The 24,871-nt window shown below is 47.6% G+C and overlaps 2 protein-coding genes across 4 annotated transcripts in view; both read left to right on the top strand.

Moving 5' to 3' along the window:
- TFCP2 (transcription factor CP2) overlaps positions 1–4,746 on the top strand; it is a 38,381-nt gene extending 33,635 nt beyond the window's left edge. For all 3 annotated transcript variants that reach the window (XM_084610633.1, XM_084610632.1, XM_084610634.1), the window contains exons 13-15: positions 14–156; positions 1,839–1,890; positions 2,074–4,746. In XM_084610633.1, the coding sequence (XP_084466759.1) occupies positions 14–156; positions 1,839–1,890; positions 2,074–2,111 (233 nt within the window). In that variant the 3' untranslated portion in view covers positions 2,112–4,746. The remainder of the gene's footprint in view (positions 1–13; positions 157–1,838; positions 1,891–2,073) is intronic.
- Positions 4,747–7,111: 2,365 nt separating this feature from the next.
- The window catches only part of CSRNP2 (cysteine and serine rich nuclear protein 2), a 29,027-nt gene continuing 11,267 nt past the window's right edge, over positions 7,112–24,871 (top strand). The window contains exon 1 of the mRNA XM_084609970.1: positions 7,112–7,287. The gene's annotated coding sequence lies outside the window, so the exon portion shown is untranslated. The remainder of the gene's footprint in view (positions 7,288–24,871) is intronic.

The raw sequence follows: 24,871 nt of genomic DNA, 5'->3' as shown, positions 1-24,871 counted from the left end.
GTCCCTGTTGCAGTATATCATGCTATCTATCTGGAAGAGCTGACTGCAGTGGAACTGACAGAAAAAATAGCCCAGCTCTTCAGTATCTCCGCCCGACAGATCAGCCATATCTACAAACAAGGCCCTACAGGAATACACGTGCTGATCAGCGATGAGGTAAGTGCCTCTTGGCACTTAGCCTGGAGGGATCTTCAAGTCCATGGTGGCTCAACTACTTTAAGTCTGTTGCAAACCTGGTCTGGTTCTGTGATCTCTGACATGGGGAAACGTGCTAAGGATTCCAAATGGACAGGGGTGGTTTGAATATTAGCCCTTTCCAGGTAAACGGCTTAGGGGCCCTACGTGCCTGTCTGTGGAGCCCAAGGGGCTTGATTTTACAGTTGTTTATGCTCTCACCTGTACTACTTGTTGTGTTCCTCAGCTTCAAAACGTTAATCATGAACCACCCAGCCCCATGAGGCAGGTATTATCCCCATTTTACAGTTGCCAAAACTGTGCCCAAGGCCACAGAATTGGCATCAGGGCCCAAATAAGGCCCTCAAGGGAATCCGGGCTCCCAGTTCTGTGCTTAGGCCATGGCACTTAAGATCTGAGCCACCCAATGTTGTCTGTTTTAAAGGGAAAGTTGGAATTACTCATTTAGAGTGGGCTTCCCAGATTGCTTTGTGTGCAGGGGGCCCAAGTCTTAGTGTAAATAAGACCCCTTTTGTACCACTCACGCAATGTAAAGGAGCCTTAAAGTTGGGCACCTTTATATTGCTAGAGAGCTGGGAAGGAGCCGTGGTGTAAATGAGAATCAGGCCCACTAATTCACCTAATATCTGGCCATTCTGTCTATGGGCAAAGTCCTGGATGATCGCCTAGGTCTCTCTAACTCCTGTGGGATCCATATAACCCTCACTTCCCAGTGCAACTGAACTGCTAGGAGAGGCAGTTAGCTGCAGCATGTGTGTGTCCAGCTGCAAGTCCGCTTGAGAAGAAGGGAAGTGAGATGTCCAGCCTCCCAGAGGGGCTTGTCGCCTGCTCAGCCCACTCATCTAGTACTGGCACAAACTGGTGGGGTAGGTGCTGCGACTCCTGCCATAAAGGTTGCAGAGAGGCCTCTAGAAAGGCAAACAAAGCTTTTAGTAATAGCCTCTATGCTGGCTACTGGGACTTGACTTCAGGAACGTGCCACAGGAAACAGAGCCTCTGCCTTGAATCTAAAAATAAATGCAAACGTCCTGATCAAACACTGCCCGTACGGGATGTAACAATATTGCTACTAACGCTTAATTATAACCAGACTGTCACAGGGTGTCTGGCCCCTAATGGGGAGATGAGCCTCAGTCCATCTGCGACCAGCTTGTCTCGCCTCTCCAGGTGTGGACAGAGGGACGTGGGACACAATGAGGCACTGCTGGTCACTGGGGCGGGAAGGGCGCTCGAATGGGAGTGCTGGCTGCAGTTTCTTAGGCTTCTGCCGTAGGCTTTTTCCACAGCTAGGGAGGCAAGTTAAGATGGGGGCCTATCTTTTCTTAAGGGGCCAGCCACCCTCTGAACTGTGCGCTCTCGCTCGCTCTCTCACATTTGAGGATTTGGGAAGGGGCTTCAATATCTGAGGCAGGAGTCCTAAAATCTGTTCTTTTGTTTGATTGGGTGGGAGGGAGGAATAATTATTCCAGGTGGTGCATTCTATACATCCCAAAGCACTGTAGTGTGGCTGAATAGCTTCCAGCTCTTTCAGTGGGCCATGACTAACTCCACCATTGATTGACTAATTCCTATATGAAATTGAGCCTCGGTCCAAAACTTAAACACTCACTAATGGATTCAACTGATCTCATGGCTTCTTTCAGATGATACAGAACTTCCAAGACGAATCGTGTTTTGTTCTGGACACAATGAAAGGTAACTGCATTCATTCAATGGGCCTTTATAAACAGTGTGTGCTCCCCTCTCCTCTTTGTCTTCCTTCCCCCCCAACCACTTGTTTGGCAGTCTTGAGAACTCTTGTATAGAAAGAGGCATGTTGAATTTCAGCTGCTCTCCTTGCGGTTGGGGATGTCTGACGCTGCTCTGCTTTCTTTGCAGCTGAAACCAACGATAGCTACCACATCATCTTAAAATAAGAGGGAACTGGACTAGGAGAGAGCCCGTAGCCACTTCTCGTCTCACACAAAGACCCATCGCCTGTTGCACAAGGATGCAAGCAGAGATCAGAAATTCATGGGAGGCTTCTGTAAAGATCCTGATCTTTGTTGTTACTGCGCTGTACCTTCTGGCAGGTGACCCCCCCCCCCCTTCCCTCCTTCCTTCCTCCCTCCCCCCCACCCCTGCCCCGGTAGCTCTTCTGGCATGCAGCCTGCTGATGATGCTAGCGCACTGCTTAACCTCTGGAGTTTAAAATGGAAGTAGTTGCAGATGTGAGGCTAAACTTGCCAGGCTGTGTTGTCCTTCGCTATTGATAGAAACTTGCCTTTGTGTCTTGGGAGCTGCGTATGGTTTAATGATAAGTGTGTTGGCTCCTGTGTTGTGCTGGAGACTTGCAAGTGAACATCTGTTCTAATAACTCAACCCAGCAACCTCTCTGGCATACACGGCAACCTCTCAAACACGCCACACCCCCCCGCCCCCCCAAAATACACCTTCCAACTGCACTGATGGAACTGGGGGAAAGCATTATTTTTTAAGCTTCTCCTTGATGTTGTCGGACAGCTGCATTGTAAAGGTGTTATTCTCATTCTCACAATCCTTGTTGGTTTAGTTCCTGTGTGTGTGTGAGAGAGAGAGAGAGAGAGTGACTGATTGATCGTAGTTCTGTCCTCCAGGTCAGTGTCAAGACTGTCAGGAACTAACTCCAGTCTCATGGATTTATAAGGTCACCGTCTATATGGACAAATGTGGCTTTACTCTCAAAACTCACGTGACTTTGACAAAAAATGAAATTTGATGAACTAGCTAACTGATGATATGGTCTGTTTCCTGTATGATTTCTTTTTTTTTAAAGAACTAAAATTCTTTGGGGTGGAGGGGAAGTGAAAAGCTTCGGCTGTACCTTCAGTGTAAACATGGGTGGCATTTTATTGGCATGTTGACTTTTATGTCTCATTGGCCTGAAACTCACTTTTGGAGCTGGAACGGTATGGGACCAGCACGGAGAGAGATTTACATAGCAAGAGCCTGCAGGCCGTGCTTAAAGCTACTGAAAACGCCATGGCGACAAAAGGGCCTCCATACAGATTTCCAGGACTGCAGCTGTTGGGTCTCTTGGGGGTGTAAAAAAAAAAAAAAAAAAAAAATCGGCTTTCTAAACCAGATGCCTGAGCATGTCCCCTCTTTGCGAGAGCAGGTATTATAGCCTGAAAGAAGATGTCCTAAATAAAAAGCATCTTATAATAAAACGAGGCCTGGATTTATATTTGCCCAGAACGTGAGGTTCTTGGGTAAACAGATGGTTTTTATAAACATACATGAAATACTTTTACAAGAAACATAATACAAAGCAGCTGTGTTCAAATGATTAGGTTGTGACAGTAACCAACACAAGGCAGGAAATGCCAGGTTCTGAGTTGGAGCAGGAAAGGCCTAGCTGGGGTGGGGAGTAAGGCTGTGTATGTGACAGTCTGACAATCATATCTCCATAGTTCTAAACAGCTGGTAAGATACTGAATGCTCCTCTTCTAACCCTAAGAGGACGTGTATGAACTCCCCTCTGCCTCCAATTCATTGGAAAGCCCTGAAGATGGCAACCATTATGTATCTATTCCAATCTCTCTCCCCCCGCCCCCCAAAGATGAGGGCTTCTGTAGATGCTATTTAGTGATGCGTCTGAGAGCCTTTCACCTCTAGATTGGATTTGAAATGATGAAATAACTCCGTGACGGCGCAAGAGTTGTTGGCCATTTGATGGCCGCTTGGTAGCCCCTGCGTGAAAGGTGATGGAAATCCTTGCCCCCCAGTTCCCTAGCAAAGGCCTGTCAATGCCATATCATTGGCATCATTGTGGGTGGAGAACTGAGTGAGCCAGAGCTAGAAATAGCCCCTCTGGGTTGATGGTGAGTAATGTTTTGCTGGACAATGTGGGAATGTGCTGTGCTGCTTTGTACCTGTTCTGGGCATAAATAGAGGACTTCAGGACAGCCTCTTCTATCCAGTTTTGTTACCCAGGGCTGAATTTGCTTCAGTGCCAAAGCAGTTGTTTTTTCCTGGGTTTTGCTTAAAAAGACTCTGAAAGCCCCTTTGTATCACAGCCTGATTTGTGGGCAGCAACCTGCCTTGTCCCTCTACCTGGCTTTTTGATGGCTTGTGTCATAAGTTGTCACATTTGAATCTTGAACTGAGATATAAACACTCTGAAATTGCTGTGGCTCTATGTTCTTTCGTGGATCTTCGCCTAATAAACGTGGAGGCCTCGGCCGCTTAAATTGATGGGGCTAAAGATGCCAAGAAAAGCCTTAGAAAAAGCTGGAGCGATTTCACCTGCTTTCCCTGCTGAAGAACCATGTGCGCTATTGGTGAATTGACAGGACTATGAACTCTGCATACAGAGGTGCTATTCTTTTGGCAGCTGGCCTTTTGTATCTGTTTTACTACATCAGCAATAGATTGGGAAGATACCTGTATTTTAATCTGGGGGGGCCGGGTTCTCAGTATGCAAGAGGCGTAATAGAAAATGTACAATAGTGACAGACTTGTTGAATTTTTTGTATCCATGTTTCTGGGTGCGTACAGATTCTTAATGAATCCATTGTTTGGAAACATAAACTTACTTGTGCGTCTGTGTTGTTGATCTACAACTGCTCGTTAAACAGTCCCTCAGAGAAGGGTTAGAGGGCAGAACAGCCAGAGGTTCACCTCTCCTCCCCCTGAAACTTAATGGCCAGTACTGGAAATAAAAGATAAAATAAAGGGGAAACAGAAATCCTTTTGATCAACTGCTGCTTTGCCTAAACAGCTTTACTAAAGAAATCACTTGACTTCCTTATTATCTAATGTAATGGAGACGAAGACTCTCCCTTTGAATTGATGCCCAAATTTGGATTTTTAGAACAACAATTGTTTGGTAGTTCCATTCCCATCATCAGCTGGTCGAGGTAAGTGACAAAGTTATTGAATATGTGGAAAAAGCTGGTGGCAGGCTGTGTAGAAAATGCCTTAATTGAAACTGGGCTCTTGCTTGCCTCCTGGGTCCTGTCTAATTGCACTTCACATTTATATTGTGAAAAGTTTTCATACAGCACCTTTCAGACCGATTCCTACTGGATGGAAAACAGTGCTGCATGTTGTCTTTCTGCCTGCCCTTTTCAGAGCAAGCATTAGTAGTGTACTTAACAAGCAGAGCTGGAAACAGGATCCCTGGGGACAGAATACAGTAGATGTTAAGTGAACGGCCAGTAATTGAAACTTGCCCCATATAAAGCTGTGGATTGAAAAGAAACTGAATTTAACATGAGAATTGAAATCTGTTGGAAAGCTTTCTGTACTCTATAAACTGCTTCTTGCTTGATTTTTAGCTAGTCTGGGGCTTGGATTTTCCAACTGCTTTTTGACTCAGTTGCCCTTTGACCCCCTACATCAGGCTGCAGCTGCTCACTATTTCTAAAATAAGGTGGTTTTGCCTGTTCCTGCTGGTTCTGGCCTTTCTAATCTCTTGTCTAGACTCCTCTGTAATTCCACTTCTGGCCACCTTATTTCTTCCATCTGGAGCTGTTTACACCCAGAGCTCAGCAGTTGGGCTTCTTCACTGCGGACATTGCACTTATCCCATTACTACCCTTACTAACAATCCAACCTGGAGTTCTGTTGATAACATATGGTGGTGGCTTATCTTAGTGTAAGTGCCGATCTGGGGATTTGTTAACTGGGAGTCCTCTTATCTATCTTTCTAAGTTGATTTTTGCTGGTCTTGTTAGAACTCTTCAATGGGTGGACTGATTCCATCATCACTATGAGGTTTATGCTTAAAAGTTTTGTGGAGTTACTGTTTGAAATTTCAAACTTTCTCTTCCTTAGATCTGGCTAATCCAGCTGTTGTTTCTCAATTCTTCTTTCTTTTTGTAACTGGTTCATAATTGCCTTGGGGTTTAAACTGTAAAGATTATGTTTAATGATCTGTAAGGCTTGGCGATTGCTGTACATGAGAAAATCGTTTCCATCCTGGAGACCTCAATGACTGAAAATGCACAGAGGCTCCAAGGACCCTTCTGCTAAATGCATCTTTATTGCACATACTCCATCCAGTGGTGATCCAGGATATTACATTACTCAACATTTGTACTCTTTGTAATTGAAGGGTGAGTAATAATATTAAAGCAAAGCTAAAAACCTTTGCAATAAAGGGAATTCATTTTGCAGTGCTGGAGACCACACCAGCCTTATTCCTAGCAGCTGTCCGTGCAAGCTCTTTCTGCAGGCAAACAAAGAGCTGTGTGATGCAGAAGATGAGTACTCAAGGACACAAAGCAGGTAGTGGGGGGGGGGGCAGCAGAGGTAGTGTATATTTGGTGGGTTAGTTTTTGCCCAAATTCCTCCCTTGTTGCCTGCCCTTTTGATACTTTAAATGTGTGGAATAGCAAAAGCTTCACCTTAGTCCTCCCTAGGACCTGCTCTGTGTTGCAAACTTTCACACTATGTGATGTTAAAACTGCAGCTGTGTGTGTGTTATGAATGTGACCGTTTACTTTTAGAAAAGCTTATGCGTCTCGCTTTTGCTTTTTAAACAAACAAAACAACCCAAAGCTCCTAGCTGTGGAGCAACTGGAGAAAAGCCTGACCCTGTTCCTCTCAGGGCTCCACTAGCAGAAGGCAAAAAGCAGCGGTGGCTCTTTTACAAAAGGCATCTCTTCCCCCAAGCTCCTCACTGGCCAGCTGGGCAACCTGATTTTCCCTTACAGCTGGGAAGCCTTCTGTCTCCCAGGCTTATCCCCCTTGCTTGAGGGCTAAGCATTGGCCTACACCTCCTCGCAAGCTCCTCCTTCCGGACTCCATTTCCCAGCGGCCATTGCGCGAGCAGGGCCCTCAGGACTCCGTTGCCCAGGCTGCGCGGGCGGGGGAGAAGGTCACGTGCTCCGGGCTATATAAGGGGAGGCGCTGCGCCGGCAGCCCCATTGTTATCGCCGAGCCGAGCCGGGGCGGGTGTGTCCGGTTAGAGCCCGAGAGCGCCGAGCCGCCTCCGCCCCGCTCCGCCCGGCCGGACCCTCCCCCCCGCTCCCCGTGGCGCGGAACCGCCCGGGAGCCCGGGCCTCGCCCTGCAGCCCCGGCCCGCGCGGCGGGGAGGAGGGAGCGGCGGGGAGGGACCCGCAGCCGGTGAGTGACGCGGGGGCAGTCGCCGCTTCCCGCCCGGGGGGTGGGGGGAGGCGACTGGGGGCCCCCTTGACTCCTACTGGGGGCGGGTGGAGCATGGAGGCTCTTGCCCTCACGTCTCCGGCGGGGGGGAGGGGCGAATATTGGGGGGCTCTTTCCCTCAGTCTCATTAGGGGGGCGAATATAGGGGGGCTCTTTCCCTCAGTCTCATGGGGGGGGGTTCTCACATCTCTGGGGGGGCTCTTTCCCTCACGTCTCCGGCGGGGGGGAGGGGCGAATATTGGGGGGCTCTTTCCCTCAGTCTCATTAGGGGGGCGAATATTGGGGGGCTCTTTCCCTCAGTCTCATGGGGGGGGTTCTCACATCTCTGGGGGGGGCTCTTTCCCTCACGTCTCCGGCGGGGGGGAGGGGCGAATATTGGGGGGCTCTTTCCCTCAGTCTCATTGGGGGGTGAATATTGGGGGGCTCTTTCCCTCAGTCTCATTGGGGGGGGTTCTCACATCTCCTGGGGGGGCTCTTTCCCTCACGTCTCCGGGGGGGGCGAATATGGGGGGTCTCCTCCCCTCAGTCTCCTGGGGGGGTCTCCTCACATCTCCTGGGCGGGATTGGGGCATTTTCCACGTGGGTGGGGAGGCGTATTGGGGGGGGCAGAAAGGGCATCCGCTCCCCCTCGGGTGGGGTGGTCGAATAGTGTTGGAGGATAGGTGGGGTAACCCTGCTCCCTTGGGTGTTGGTATGGGGGCTGCATAATGGGGGGCGTCCCCTCTGCCTGGGATGGGAGGGGGGCAGGTAGACCATCCCCTTCACCGCTGAATGTTCATGGGGGGGGGGCTGTCTTATGGGATTACCACTGGAGGGGAAATGTGGGGCTGTGGGGAACGTATCTGGAGGGGCAGGTGAGGCAGCGCCTCTCCTTGGATGGGGTGTTGTGCTGAGGGTTGCAGTGGGGGGCTTTTGGGGCGGGGAGGACATTTGGGTTATGCTGCTTGAGTTGGGAGCTGGGAGCGATGAGCTGTAGGGGTTATTGTGGAGCATTCCCTGGCCCAGCCTTACTAGAGACATTGTGGGGGGGGGGATATAGGGGGGAGGGGCAGGATGGATGGAAGGTTGTGACTTTCCCCCCTCAGGGAAGGAGGTTGGAGGTATTAAAGCATCCCACAACGGGCTCTTGGTGATGTGATGGACCCATTCTCTTGTAGGAGGTGCTGGAAAGCATGTTTCCTCACAGGCATCCAGGCCAAGGGGTCAGTGTGGCATAGCATGCTCCCCTCCCCCACCCCCATTTATAGTAGGAGTTAAGGTCACAGAGGGGATAGAGCTGGCCCCGCTGGAGTCTTGCAGAGCCATGGTAACCTCCATGTGCCCCCTCTTTCCTTCTTACTGACATTATCAGGGGCGAGCTGCCCCCTCAGCTTCACGCTACTCTTTCCACCTCTGTCTGAGTGTGAAATCTTTCCCTTTTAAACCAGGTGAGGAAAACATCAGTAAAGCCAAGCAGAGCTAGCGCAGTTTCTGACTCTGTGACCTTACGCCTGTCCTGTTTGAAGCTTGGCTGGAAAGAAGGTCATGGATGAGTATGGATTTCCCTATCATGTTATCCAGCAGTAACCCTAATATCATCAAAGTCTTTGGAACATGACCTTGATGCCCATCAAGTCACCATTGGTGACTTGGGGCTGATCAAGCCTTAAAGGCCTGATTCTGATATTAAACGGGCCTCTATGAGCATCAGCATGTATTGGGGTTGCACTTTTTGCAGATGAGCTTAGCTGTGCAGAGGAGGTTCGGTAAGAGCTTTAAAAGGTTTGTCTAGCTGTAGCGTTTGTGAAAGATAGTATTTTAGGGTGCATCTACACTAGGAAAATTCAGGCTATGTTTACCTCTGGTGGTAGCAACCATATAAGCTGTAGTGTAGATGTGGGACAGGTATTTCTACCACTGTCATTTTGATACAGTGGTGAATATAAATAAACATGTCTCTTGAGTATGCTATAACTTTCACCATTGCTACCACTGGTGGAGAATGGAGGGTCTGTATCTTCCATGATCTGATGTGAATCTTGTGGCTCACCTGTTGTTTTAATGAACAGACAGACTGAGCCCTGATCTCTGGCATGTCAGCCCTACTAGAGTTAGAGCATTGTGTGTGAAATAAAATAGCCACAAATCTGAATGGCTGACAAAGGATGATAGCTGAACCCAGTGGGAAATCCTTACTGGTTTGTAAACAGCCTGGGCAATAACTGCTGAACTCTTGACATTTACCAAGAAGCTGTCACTTTGTGCATTTTCTTAGGGGTTGTCCCATCACAGTGGCAAGTCTCTAATCTGGTGTGTAATTAACCTATATTCTGTGGCTTGCTGACATGGGTTTTTGATGACACTGCCCTAGTCAGCTATATAGAAGCTATTTGAGGTCTTGACTGGGTTCTCTCTGCTCTCACTACACTTCAGAGGTGAAACTCATGGATATGCATCCAATCAGATGGTGATGGGAACCTTACTGGTTATTCACATTCTTGTTGCCAGCCTCTAGTTTGATACTCTCAACTTCTGGAACCTGCGCAGAGCTTTTCATGCTTTATTCCTCCTCGCCTCCCCCAGTTGAAATGGTTACCAAACACACTGTTCTAGCCCTAGCTAGTGAAATAGAAGTTGATGATTGTACTTCATGAAGCAGTTCCCTCAATCAAACCCAATGCAAATCCCTTTACCATGTGTATATCAAATACATTCCACAGGCTTCTTATTAGGATGCATGCCCTTGTAAAAGGGGTGGGGTGCTTCACTTGCCTTTAGGAGGAATGGTCGACATCGGGTTAGATTCTTTGTGGTTGCTATTTCTTCTCTGGCATTATAATCATTTCATGGTGTTTGTTGTGTTCGGTATTGTGCCTTGGAGTGTTGTATAATCTAGACTCCCTGGTGTGCTGGAGATGTGTAGACCACACACACTTGTCTGGCATTCGCCGAAGCAAGCTACTTTACATTTATTCTGAAACAGTTTAGAATATCGACTACTCTGCATGCTGGCACAGGTATAGAATTGTTCGTTTTATATCTAATGCATCTACTGACACCTGGCCAGTGAGAGCAGCTGTAGTAAGGGCTGCTCTAGTGTAGGTGTTGCTTTGTGGCTTTCCCTGGTGTTTGTGGAGGTCTCTAGATGTCGAGTAGTAGGTATTTACGGCTCTTTCCCAGACCCTCAGCATGTTTCACTGTTCTGTCTCTGACATCACCTTACATCAGTGGGGTGTGTTGCTCTGCAGTGATGGTGCCGTGTCATTCTGGGCAATGTTATTCCTGCTGCATAATTGGTAACAAGTGAGATCGTAGTCTGAGATCTTGGGTGAGATTAGCCCACAGCAGAGGGGTGTGAACCCCTTTCTCTGGAGGCTTCAACTTGGAGGAATGTGAGCCTCCCTCACCCATTTGTTTTAAAAAAAAAAAAAAAATCCTCCCCCTTAAAATAGCTGCTGGGAGCAGCCTTGCTTCTCTCAAGTAAATGTGAAAGCGCAGGCTAGTTCCTGTTCTTATTGACTATTCCTCATGTCTTAAAGCTGCCTTGACTGAAGAAAATTGGAGTTTAACACTTCACAGCATAAAATGGGGCCTTTCTGAATTTCTGGACTGACCTGATTGAGCATGATCCATTCTTAAAGGTGCCCTGTACCACCTAGAGCAGGAGTGTGGAGTTCATTCTGTGGATAGGGATGAATCCCACATCTAATTATGGTCTGTATACCAGACTAAACATTGAGGCCTGTGTGTTGTCCTTGAGCCACAATGGGGCTGCCACTGATGTCAATGGCAGTATGCACAACAATATGGAACTAAAAGTTTAGTTGTCATTTTATTGTTCAGTACCTTATTATCATAGAGAGCATCACCCTGTGGGAGACTGTGCTCCCCTTAAGATCCCTGCAATTTCTCTTTTCTTCCTCTTCCTTTCTCTTCTTCTCATCCTCTTCAGGGAACTCATCATTTCTTCCCCCTTCCCCATCCATCTGCTAAAATGACCAGTAATGAAATAAAGTGCTGTCAGCACTGGCCTAGTTAACACTCCTGTGAGACCACTGCAGGGCAGGGAGTTCACACTTCTCTGAATCATTATTTCTTCTTCAAGTGATTGGTCCCTATATGTATTCCAAACATGGGTGCCCATGTGCACAATACACCGGAATCAGGTGGTTTTCTTAGCAGTGTCCATTGACACACCCCCTCCCACCCCCCAGTGTCCCCTCATGCTCACAGCCGAGGGTATAATAGGCCGTACTGGTCGACGCCTCTTCAGTTCCCTCTTACCACCGTATGGCCGGAGTCTTAGCTTGCTAAGAGAGTGATCTGCTTTCTGTTTCCTGTATATAGTTGTACATAGCTGTTTTAGTGGTTTAGAGTTCTTCTTAGATAGTGTAGGTTTTCTCCCCGTTTGGGGAAACGGGCTTTAAGAACCGTGCCTCTTGCCCATGCTCATTTTCTGTGAGCGACAAGCACCAGAGTTGCCTCTACTGCCTTGGCAAGGCTTATATCACAGCCCGCTGTGCTGTTTGTAAGTCCTTTGCACCTTGAATATGGGAGGCTCGAGAGCTTAGCCTCTGGAAATTAATGGAAGAACCCATGCATCCCAGGGCGCACTCAGATCTGGGACCCGCAGAACCACCGGTACAGAGACCATCACAGCTGGTGAGTACCTTCTGAGCACCTTCCAAGCTCTGGATCCATTGGTACTGAAGGTGATGGGCAAGCCTGCCATGAGGGTAAAAAGCATGGACACGGGCATAAGAGCAGATCCCCGTCCTGGATTGCCCAGCGGTTCCTCCCCGAACCCCGCCAGGTCAGGTGAGAGGTTGCATGTGGATCTGGCTGGACCAGCTTCCAAGCTGCACCACATTGAGAGCAAGGCAAAGCGCAAGTGGGATCTGGTCGTACCGACAACTGTCTCGATACCCCCGCCGGCACCCTCACCAGCATGCACACTGTCCATCATGCCAGTGCTTCTAGGCTTATCGGATCAAGCAGCACCACTGATGCTGTCTGGGCCCTCTGCCATGTCCAGGGGGACACCATGCTCTCCTGGGCAGTTGGAGCCTCTGCTCTTGATGGAGGAGCTGCTCCTCTATACCTACTTTCTCCGCTCCTCTCTGGACCCCCACTTGCCACGGTACTTCCCTCTCCGGCAGATGAACCTTTGCTGCCACTGGAGAAGCATGTCCCGTTGCTATATCACAGCCCTCTGATACCAACAGTCCACCACAACCACCTGCTTGACCCAACCCAGCAGCAGTTGAAACAGCAGTTTTGACATGCAGGTCGAGAACTGCAAAGCTCCCCCAATATCTCCTGTGGTACCCCCTATTGTCATTGCGGGCCATCTTCCCCTATTTGCCCACAATTGGGGCAAGCTCACATGGACAGTTGGGTACTGGAGATCATCCATCGTGGATACTCCATAGAATTCTTATTATTTCCCCCTCATCATTCTCCACCCAGGACTTCCCCTGGGAACCCATCCCTTCAGCGCATCCTCCCACAAGAAGCAGACACTCTGCTTCTCACTGTACTTCCTCATCCCGAAGAAGGGTGGAGGGTAGCACCCCATTATAGATCTTTGAGCACTCAATGCCTTTATCAGGAAATCCAAATTCCATATGGTGATGCTGACATTGATTATCCCAATGTCTGGGGCCTGGTTTGCGGTTATCAATGTGAAAGATGCCTACTTCCATGTTGGCAGTCACCTGACCCACCGGAAATTTCTCTGCTTCTGCGTGGGCCACCACCATTACCAATTCTGAGTCCTCTTCCTCATCATAGAGACTGCTCCATGAGTCATCACCAAAGTCTTTGCCGTAGTAGCAGCACAAATGCGCTGCCTTGGCTATTCGGTGTATCCCTACCTAAACGACTAGCTCCTTTGTCATGCTGTCCTGACAAGAACTCAACTCTGCCATCCTTGCCCTTTGTGCTCTCCTCACATCTCTGGGTATTTGCATTAACGAGGAGAAGTCAGATCGACTCCGTCGCAGCACGAGTCTTCACTCTGGAGGACCTCTTTGCAACGCGGACAGCTATGATTGCGGGCCTCTGCCACAGCCCGCACACCATGGTCCACCGTTCTCTCCCTCCTTGGACATGTGGCAGCCTATACCTCCGTGACACCACACACACTTCTACGTATGCGTTGCCTCCAACTGTGGCTCCTCTACAGACCCCAGAAGGACCATTTGGAAGCTGGGGTTGTTGTCCCCCACACGGTTCTGGCCTCCCTTACCTGGTGGGCTTATGGCTCCTCCCTAAGTTCTTCCCAAAGGTGGTGTCAGAATTTCACCTCCGTCAGTGCGTCCACCTCCCTGTCTTCTGTCCTAAACTACACAACTCCCTGCACTCCCACAACGTCCGCTGTGCATTGGCATTCTACCTCCATAGAACCCGTGCCTTTCGTGCATCAATGAATCTGTTTGTAGCCATCGCTGACCAGTCCAAGGGCCAGGCTCTCTCTTCCCAACAAAATCTCCAAATAGGTCTCTAGGTGCATCCGTGAATGCCACATGCTATTCAACATACTGCAACCTGATAGAGTTACAGCACGCTCTATGCGAGCACAAGCAGACACTTCGCCCTGCTTAGCGGACATCTCGTGGCAAGGCACACTTCGCCCTGCTTAGCGGACATCTCGTGGCAAGGCATCTGTTGTGCAGCAACATGGCACTCCATACACACATTCACATCCCACAATGCCACCGCCCCAGGGGCAGCTGTGGATGCTGCAGTGGGCCATGCCATAGTACAGACTGCACTTCCTCTTGTATCCTCACACCCACCTCCACAATGATCACTGCTCACTACTCACCCACATTTGGAATGCATATAGGGACCCTCGGTCGAAGAAGAGGAGGTTGCTTACCTGTAACTGGAGGTTCTGCGAGATGTGTGGTCCTATTTGTATTCCAATACTCGCCCTGCATCCCCTCTACTGCGGACTGGACTACTCAGCAGTAAGAGAGTCACTGGAGAGGCGCCGACCCACAAGGCTAATTCTACTCTCTGCTGCGAGCACGAAGGGATGCACAATGTGTGTGCAGGTCAACGGGCATTGCTAAGAAAACCTTCTGGCACATGGTGTGAATGTGCACCCGCGTTTGGAATACTAGGGACCACACATCTTGAAGAACCTCCACTTACCTGTAAGTAACCTCTCTTTCGGATGCCCGTAGACTCTGAAAGGCAATGCAAGATTTGGGTACACTCGGATCTTGTTTCAAAGGTTTTCTTCTTAGACGTGGGCTAGAAACTGCCTTTTTTTAGTTTTAAAGCTAAAGATCCTGACTACCTCATGCAGCTGACATAAATGCAGCAGGTGGACTGGGTGTTTGACACTCGTGGCCTACAGCAAAGATCTATTCTAGGAGTCATGCGAGAACAGATTTGACTTTTGCCTTTTATCCTTTACAAGCTGCTTATTTAAAGACAAAAAATTAAAAAGACCCAAAGTTGCCATGTTGGTGTGATCAGTGTCTTGTATTCCCACAGGTTTCAGAGTAACAGCCGTGTTAGTCTGTATTCGCAAAAAGTGGTCAGTTTGGATGAGCTATTACCAGCAGGAGAGTGAGTTTGTGTGTGTATGGGGGTGGGGGGGATGTGAGAAAACCTGGATTTGTGCTGGAAATGGCCCACCTTGATTATCATGCACATTGTAGGGAGAATGGTCACTTTGGATGAGCTATTACCAGCAGGATAGTGAGTTTGTGTGTGTGGTTTTTGGGAGGGGGGTGAGGGGGTGAGAGAACCTGGATTTGTGCAGGAAATGGCCCAACTTGATTATCATGCACATTGTGTAAAGAGTTGTCACTTTGGATGGGCTATCACCAGCAGGAGAGTGAATTTGTGTGGGGGGGTGGAGGGTGAGAAAACCTGGATTTGTGCTGGAAATGGCCCACCTGATGATCACTTTAGATAAGCTATTACCAGCAGGACAGTGGGGTGGGAGGAGGTATTGGTTCATATTCTCTGTGTATATATAAAGTCTGCTGCAGTTTCCATGGTATGCATCCAATGAAGTGAACTGTAGCTCACGAAAGCTCATGCTCAAATAAATTGGTTAGTCTCTAAGGTGCCACAAGTACTCCTTTTCTTTTTGTATTCCCACAGCTGCTCTACGTGTAAACATGACCAGGCCAGCCACTGCATTCTGCAGGGTGAAAATCTGCCCTAAGCAAAAAGGTTTTCAAAAATTAAGCTGCTGTGTTTTTGGTTTTGTTTTTTTGTTTTGTTTGTTTTTTTTAAGAAAGAAAGAGATGCTGATACAGTATAAGCTTTCCAGGCAGTTGAGCATGGGGCAACCCCCAGAATCTGAAGCTTAAACAGTCCCTCAGCTGAAACTCTGGACTGAGGGAAGGGAAGAAATAGTAAACTTTTTTTCTGAATTAGGAAGTGGCACTATAGTGAGTAGCCAGATACCAATGAGTAGCAGACTTGAGGGATCTGGCTAAGGCTATTCCTACAGCCAGTGTGTGGGGGAGAGGACCAAATAAAAGATTGGAAATCTATCTGATGAGGAAATAGCGAGCAGAGGTACCCAAAAGGCTTGGGGTTGTAAAGAGTTTCCCTTGAGTCACCCCAGGGGCTTGAAGGTTTGGAGCCTTCATTTCCACTACATGTGGTATGAATGAGATTACTCTGTGGAAGTCTTGACTCAGGCAAAACGAGGTTCAGTGTCTGCCTTATAATGAAGGTTTAGAGAGTCTTACAGCTTGCCTACATAGGGAAATTCACCAGAATAGCTATTGCAGAATAAGCTATTGCTCCCCATGTGGACACACATTTTTATTCCAGAACAGAAAACTTTATTCTGAAGTAATCACTGTGCTTCCAAAGATGAAGCATTGTCCTGAAATAGTTATTTTTATTCTGGTATATTGTTCCCACAAGGGGCACTATTCCAGAGTAGCTTCTTCTGCAGGAGCTATTTTGGTCAATTTCCCCATGGAGACAGACCCCTAAGCAAGTAGGAAACCAGTCTGTAATTGTATCTCAAGTAGATTAGAAGCTCTCAACCCTTTGTTATGGATGTGCCTTTGTTATGGTCCTGGGTGTCAGCTATACCCAGGTCCCTACAGAACTACTCCATTTTGGTTACAGGAAGAATAGTTTCTCATGTGAACATGGGAGATGAAGGAAGCAGGGAGGACTATGGACATGAAGCTGCTTTTCCTCATTAAAGGAGAAAGCGCTCCCAAGTTCATTCTGGTATTTGGTATTCATTCTGGTATTTGGTCCCAGCCAATGGCCTTAAGGAACAATAGTGATGCCTTTTTATGTGGCTAGTGTTGCATCTAAAAGAATTCACTCACCCGCTTTCCTGGGGATTTTTCTGGCATGTGGACCTGAGATCAGTGAGAATGGATGGATTGGGACTTGCTGTCATATATTCCTCCTCAGACATTGCTTGGTGGGAGTGCATTCGGTATTTTCTGTACTGCTTTTGCCCACAGGAAGTCCTTGTGAATGATCTAAGCATTCTTTGACAGCTTTCTGCCTCCAATGGTGATCCGTTGACGGAAGGATTTCTAATTGTGACTGAAAGCTGGAGTCTGGTAATGGGTGCTAAATTTATAATGGATTATGAACAAGTAACTAGGGTCTCCAGCTACAATGTGTTACTGATAGGGCCTCATGGATCTTCTGCTTATTAATCAGCCCAGTACTAACTAGCTTTGAACTGGTAGCCATTAGCTTTCTTGAAGACCTGGGACAAAAGAGATGCCATGAGAAGTTGTGTGCAGCCTTTGGGCATGTTAGCCTCAAACTTCTTCCTGGTATGGACCACATGTTAATGCAGAGGCTACCTTGGAGGCATCCCTGTCCTTGCATTCCTTATCACGCGGACCTCCATCTCCCCTTCTGTTCATGCTAACTACCCTGAGGCAACCACAGCAATTGCTGACATCGAAGACTTAATGTTTTCGGCTTCTTTGTATGCCATTTATTAAATGGAAACAAGAAGAGTTGATATGGTGTGACCAGCCATGGAACACAGTATGGAAACGTTTGTCCTTGGCTGGCTTTTCGTAGTGGAGTTCCCTTGCCAGTTGCCACCTTCAGTGATAGAATTCTTCTCTCATGTTGAATTCACCACCCAAAGAGCAGGCCATGCTCAAAAATCTTGGTGTGCTGGCACTAAGCTTTCCTTCTCCTATCTCTCTGCGCATACCTCCTATCCTCCCCTCCACCCCAAAGTTTATGGACCCCATGCCTTTTAATCTATCTATCTGTGCTCACCATCTTGTCCTGAGTGTCTTAACTACATCAAGGGCATTGTCTTTGGTCCCCCAAAGTCCCTGCTCTGCAGCATTCTGCATCTACCTTCTCTCCAGTGCGAAACGGGACCATTCTCACCCCCGCCTCCGATCTTGCCTTCCACTGGCACTCTTTATTTTCTCCCTCTGAAAACTCTGCATGGATTTGCTCCAGCTGACCTTGTAGGCCTTGGTCTTCCTGTGCTTTCCCGACTGCTCTGCGCTTTCACGCAAGCTCACCACTCTTGTCATAAGGGCCTTCACCATTGCAGCTTTAACTGTATCCAACTCTTAAAGCCGTTTGTCTTGAAAGTTGTTACCTGAGATGACATTTTATATTTTAAAAGCAGTCACTTTTGGGGTATGAATTGTCCCTTCTTGCTTCTGCTGGAAGTAGCACTTGTCCTGCTCTGATAACATACCAAAATCCTAATCCCACTGAATAGCCCTAGTGAATGTGGAACTGGAGTGTCTCCTAATAGAAAGATGCTATGGGAAAGTTTCTTAAATGTTTCCCTGGTGCCAGGTTTTGGCATACGGTACCTGCCAGCCCTGCCTGTGTGCCCATTCCCTGTAGAGAGATTAGCAGGTGCGTGTCTCTTGGGCTCAAAGGCTCCAGAGGTCTCTGTGCGACCTGCCGCGGTGTGTCTCAAATGTTTTTTACAAGTGCATTTTCTGTAAATTCACGTAGTTTGATGCAGTGAATGAATGAAACTGGCTTTTTCCTCTGTCCTGCAGAAAGGATGTGCATGCTGGGCAGGGACAGCTGCCCTCCCCTGCGTACGGGGAAAGGAATTGAGCTGATGAAGAACAAGCTTATCTGGGTAGGATGATTGGCTAGTGTTCCAGGATTAGCTGGAATTCTCTCACTGCTCTCTCATCCTCCCTGGCACCCTCCTCAAATTCATCTTTGCTCCCCCTCCAAAGACATTTACCACCACCACCACCACCCCCCCCACACACAAAGAATCTACTTTGGTTCTGCTGGCCCCTTTGTAAGGAGTCTTTCACTGTTCAGCGCCTGCTGCTCTCTTCTGCCTTTCCCATCAACACTTTGTTCCCAGCACCACGGGGCTATTCAGAAAATACTTGAAATTCCTTCCTGTAATGAGAAGCAGGTGATCTAACCCACCATTGAACCGTGGGTCTCCTTTTTAGGGGACAGCCTTAGAGCCCCCTTCTGTTTCTGCCAGGGTCTGGTGCTGCAGAAGGGTCCAGGGCATATCACATGTGGTTTGCTATATTATTCCTTTTTTTTATTATTATTATTTTTTAAAGGCCCTGTAAGGCGAGTCTTGGAGAATGAGTTGTAGGTTAATCCTCTCCACTGTGCATGGGCTTCTGAGTAAACCAGCAGGACTGCAAACAATGGCGTACCAGGGAGTAGCAGACAGGATGCTGCTGTTGACCTCTTAACCCCTCAGTGGAGAAACTCATTAGGATGAGAACCCAAGTGACTGACTTCTGTCAGGCTGTATGCCGGAGGAGGCAAGCTCCACCTACACTAATGTGTTGCTGAGGGAGGCTAATTCAGAGGTGCACTGGAATCCGGAGATTCAGTGGAGTTTGTTAGTTAAATTCTTGGCCGTTTGCTTTCCTTTCTCCCCTAAGGAGAAATCAGGTCACTTAATACTCAGCCGAGGTAACATGCTAGCGCCAGACGTGAACAGGGCCATGTGCTGCAAAAAAAAGACTCTGTCTCTTTTAGCACTTGTTACCAGGAGCTTCTTTTCTTTCTTTTCCTCCCTGCCACCCATGAAATATTTTTCAGTGTCTCTCGCCTTCTGTGGGTGATGAGTCAAAGCCAGAGTGGAAAAGGAGGAGAGATGCCATTGGGCCCTGAGTACAGTTTCTGCTAGTTGATGGTGAGGAAGGGAGCTTGATCTGCTTCCGCTGTTGTCTTGTCTTGTCCCATGATGATGATACCGGGGCACGAAGTTTGAGAATGAAGTTGGCAGTTCTTACGGCCCCTTTGTAAGATCTCGATCCAAGGTGTCAAATCTGAAGAGCTTCAACTTCCCCAGTATGGTTCTGGATGCCCATTACATACACATGCATGATGTCCTAGGGGGCAGATGCCTATCTGTTGACAGCTCTGCTAGAAACTGTAAAAGGGGATGGGTCAGTTTCCCTGTATGCAGTAGCATCGTGTTTCTGAACCCTCTTCTGCAACTTCGGGTGGGAATATGATTGCCAGAGCCCCATTAGCCAGACATTTCTTCTGGAAACACCTCAGTATCGCAATGAGGTTGGTGATGGATTTTACTGTTGAAGGGAGCTTGTTTCTTGGGGGTGGTGGTGTCCCCCTTCTTCAAACTCCACCTTATGGTTTTGACTTGACTTCCTCTGCCCTTTGCCAATGTGTCTCTTTGCTCCAGCTGTCTCTGTCCTCCACGCATCAGTGTCATTGCCTCTTACTATCTTCTCCTTGCCCTGTTCCTCTCATTTCCCTTCCTTTCAATGTCCCTTCTTCATTCACTTTCCTTTCCATTTACCCCCCCCCCCCAAAAAAAAAAACTGTGGCACTAACATGCTGTTTGGTGCCATCCCATTGTTCAGTCTGCTGTGTTGTTCTACCCCTTCCCCCACCTCATTTCTGTCTTGTCTATTTAGACTGTGAGATCCTTGGCAGGGACTGTCTACTACTCTGTGCAGTGCCTAGCACGGTGGGGCCCCTGTTCTTAGTTGCTTCTTAAGCACTACTGTAATAAAGAAGATGAAAAATAATTTACCAAATTTGATCACACCCAAGGTCCATCTAGCTTGGTGTTCTGTCTGCCAGCAGTGGCCAGTGCCGTAATTTTCAGAGGCAGGCATAAATACCGCCAGATGTGGGATAATTTGCTCCCCCTCACACACTCCACATGACCTCTAATAGAGATTGGCTCAAGCCCTGAAGCATGATACTTAATATCCCTTCCAACATTTTTGTTGTCATTAAGTAAGATAACACTGGAAATTCTCGTAATCCATATAAATTGTATCTCAATAGGCAATATGGCAGGAGTAAGATTTTTGGGAGGGACCTGACTGAGATGGAGGTGGCTTGAAGGGGATGGAAGAAATTTCCTGTGTTGGTGAGAAGATGACGAGGGGGGTACTGAGGCAGGCATCGTTAGCATTGCAAAGGGAGGTGGGAATGTGAAAGAAGATCAGGTCAGATGTAGGCAGGAGCTTTGAGATGCAGAGCTTTGGAGGCAAAGGCTGACCATGTGAAGGGGATGCGCAGTGCAAAGGGGAATGGGTGGAGCATCTCCAAGGGGAGAGGTGATATTCTGGTCAAACAGGTGAGCAGGATGCCTTTGGCGGCAGCAGCAGCAATTTGGAGGGGTTCAGTAGTCCCTTGGAAGCATCTGGACCTCAGTCCAGTTAAATCAGTGCAAACCCTTGTGTAGACACTGAGTTTTGGTTGAAGAAGGGCTTATTTCAGTTTAGCTTAAACCAGTTCCTAATCAGTTTCAGCTAAAATGAAATAAGCTGGTTTAAATCAAATAAGAGCATCCCAGCAGCCTTCGGCGCTGGGTTAACTAAATCAGTTTAACATCCCACCTCTTCAACTGGTGTAACTCTGCTTATAGGCAAACCTGAGGATGCTACTGCTCAGCCTCCTGGGAGTAATTTGATATTTGCAAAGTGCTCATTGACTTCATAGCTTCTCCTTTTCTGCTGTGTCAGCTGTATGAGAATCGCAGGTTTTTACTCCGCTTGTTTTTGGGGCGGGGGAGCAGTCTCATTTCCTCTTGATTTTTGAAGAGGTTGGAGGCCCCCAGAACCCTGGAGCAAATCCATGCGCTTTTAACCGTTCAGTGCAGGGAAGAGTCCAAAGCTGGAGGCTAAGGGGTGGGGCTGCTCCCCATTTTGTTTGAAGGAATTGAGCGTGGACTCGTTTGATTCCCCCAGGAAGCTCCATCCTGCAGTCAGAAGCCTCTTGCCTCTCCTGCAGTCAGCTGACATGTTTTTCAAACCCATTTGTTCGACTTGTTGTCATGGGAACAGTTGCTAGCTTGTTGAAGGGAATAGACAAGTGCAGAGAAGACTGAGGGGAGGGGAAGGCTGGGTGGGTGGGTGTTGGGCTCAGGATCCCAACCCTGATCTCGGAGAAATTAGTTTAAAAACTATCCTGAACATGTGCAATGGTCTGGGCAAGGTATAAAGGGTAAGATCACTCTCCTTGGCTTGTTCTGATACAGTTGTGTTATGGTTTGAATGGCACTTCCTATAAACTCCAGCCTGACTCTCTGAGGAGGAGATCTCAGCATTTGGCTGGCCTTATCACATTCTCCTGCCCGTCAGACCACTTCCCCATCAGACCGCACCTCTGAAGACAAAGGTCTGTATGTCTGGGTCTCTCTCTCTTGGCCCTGGCAAAGATGCCTTTTTAAAAAGCATAAAGACTGTCTCTCCTATCTAGCTCTGAGGAGACTGTCTGCTGCCCCAGGTTTCCCCGGGGTATTCTGTATTCATCTGCCTCTGAAGAAGGGCACAGATCAAAGTCATTCTGGTCCAAATCATCTGTATCTTGGTGACCCATGCCTCTAAACATCAGGCACAAGAGAAAGGATGCCTGTTTCACACTGCTCTGCTGTATCTTGACTTGGCAAGTGAGCACTGCTTTATAATGAATGTCTCTCTGCTTGAAGTGGGGATGAGGAGAGAACTACCCACTTTGAGTCAGTATCTTCTCCCCACTGAGTTTCTGAAGTGCCCGGTTTGTTAACGAGGCTGGGTGTGTGGCCTTTCCAGGCTTCGCATAGCCTGGGTCCTGTGCCCTCCTGTTAGGGCATGCTGGTGGGAAGATGAGGGGGGAAACATGCATGAACCTTTTTTTGGAGCAGAAGAAATACAGCCTCCTGTAGGCTCAACATCTTTCAACTCCTAGGATTTGGACAGAGCAGCTGATCTGACTGGAATTAGTTTAGGCCGCACTCTATTATAGGCAGGACTAGTTAGTGATTTGTTCCTAGAACAGTCCCCAGCTCTGCTTTTAGTGTGGAAATCAGCTAGGAAGACCGCGCTGAAGCTGAGAACAATGCTGCTGATAGCAGCTGGTTCTAATTTTTTCTGTGTTCAACTCTAGTCCTAGTGTTAATAGCAAATACAGTATAAACCTGTGACCTGTTACACTGGTCTTCTCATGAGAGCACTGGATCCTAAAACGAGAACTTGATATAATCATGGCTGCTTTTGTGTATAGGAGCCCCCGGCTTCCTGTGATGCCACTTCTAAACTAAGGCCTTGTCTACATGAGAGAATTGAATGTGTTTTACCTTAAAGGGGGTGATTTTAAACCAGTGTAGTTAAACTGGCACAAATGGCTGTGCGGACTCTTGTATTTTGATTTCAGCCAGACTTATTTTCATTAGGTTATGTCAATTAGGAATTGGCTTAAACTAAACCAATATAAGTCGCTCACTCTTAAACTGAAATAAGAGGGTCTATGCAGGGATTTGTACCAGTTTAAATAGGTTTGACAACTGATCTAAACTTATATATAGGTGTGACTTTCTTACATGTACATCATGAGAAGAGTCACTCCAATTGCAGTAAGTTATTACATAGCTCATGATGTGTGCTGGGAATTGTGTTCTTGGGTATAGTAGAATCACGGTTTATCTATTTTTTTTTTTTGAACGCCAATCTTATATACAACCAGTTATATGAACCATTTTTCCCAATGGGGGGAAAAATCACATAATGAAAGGGACGTCAGTGAAGAACAAGTTGACATCCCTTCACATCCCAGTGCCTTCAGTGCATTGGAAATTGCTGTGCAGTGGTTTGAAGGACAAGAAGAAAACAATGCAGTGCACCAGATGGCAACTTATGCACTAAACCTATTGTAATTTTGAGATGTCCAATTCCATGAACTCCTCAATCCCCAATTATTTAGTAAAATAGGGGCTCTGTTGTATTTGTGGAGGCTACGGGCTCTTATCTATGGGCTTGATATTCAGCTAAACATGTGCCATATGAACATAAGAACCGCCATACTGGGTCAGACCAAAGGTCCATCTAGCCCAGTATCCTGTTTTTCGACAGTGACCAATGCCAAGTGCCCCAGAGGGAATGAACAGAACAGATAATCATCAAGTGATCCATTCCCGGTTGCCCATTCCCAATTTCTGGCAAACAGAGGCTAAGGACACCATTCCTATTCATCCTAGCTAATGGCCATTGATGAACCTATCCTCCGTGAACTTATCTAGTTCTAAGCCTTTGCCATATGTCTTTCTTTCTACTGTGGGACTCATGTAACGCTCCATTTTTGTGTTAGCTTCATGCTTACAGTCTTCCCCTAGGCCTTGTTTTAAGAGTGAGATTCTCCCATAGTTACAGAGCAGAATAGACAGAGATGGTTAGATAAGAATAGGAAGAATACCTGGGCAGGGTTTGTTGATCCGGTTACCTCTTTTGTGGAATACTTTGAAGTCTTTATAGCTTGTATTTCTCCATATGTGGTAAACATTGTTCACAGTCTAACATATTAGTCACTATTATGTAAAAGCTAGGTGACAGGTCCCTTCTCTCTGTGACAGTCAATGCAGAAACTGAGTAGTCCTAAAGTTAAGAACATAAGAGTGGCCATATTGGATCGGACCAATGGTCCATCTAGCTCAGTATCCTGTCTTCCGACAGTGGCCAATGCCAGGTGCTTCAGAGGGAATGAACAGAACTGGTAATCATCAAGTGATCCAGTGATGGGTGGGTTAGTGCTACAATATGTCGAAGTCTCTTCTGAACCCTTCTTGATATGGTTCCTCTGTGCTAATTTGGCCACCAGTTACATTCCATCACCCCAGTGGCTTAGGTCCAGCTGATTCTAAGTATGGAACCTGTTTGATTTAGGCTTCCGGTCCAGCTTCCTTTGGTGGTTTGTGGGCATGCGTTTTTCCTCATCATATCTTCATATGCTACACATAAAGCAGGAACAGACTTTTCTCCCACTCAGCTGAGTGTATGGGACCACGTGTCTGACATGTAACATGTTGAGGAATAGAAAACCCAGCTGGCATCTAAAAGTGTAAATAACTTAAACTCCATGCAGGACTTCTGTCTTGGCAAGTCTGTAGCAAAGGAGGCATTCAACCCTCCCACGGTTCTGTTATGACAACTCTGTATGAGCTTTAGTGTAGTCCTCCCTCTCAGGCCAAGAACAAGTGGTGTGTCGATGGCCCAAATGGTCCCTGTGGGCAGCAGAGTTTGCTGGAGTCCTGGCACAGAGAGTTCTCTTAAGCCAACACCCAAGGCAATAGAAAAGGCTAATAATTTAATGCATAAACATCACTGTAGCA

The sequence above is a fragment of the Lepidochelys olivacea genome (assembly GCF_965140295.1).
Source record: "Lepidochelys olivacea isolate rLepOli2 genome assembly, chromosome: 20".
NCBI classification, from domain to species: Eukaryota; Metazoa; Chordata; order Testudines; family Cheloniidae; genus Lepidochelys; species Lepidochelys olivacea.
Note: the sequence above shows the minus strand (reverse complement) of the source record. Positions and strands in the feature narration are given on the sequence as shown.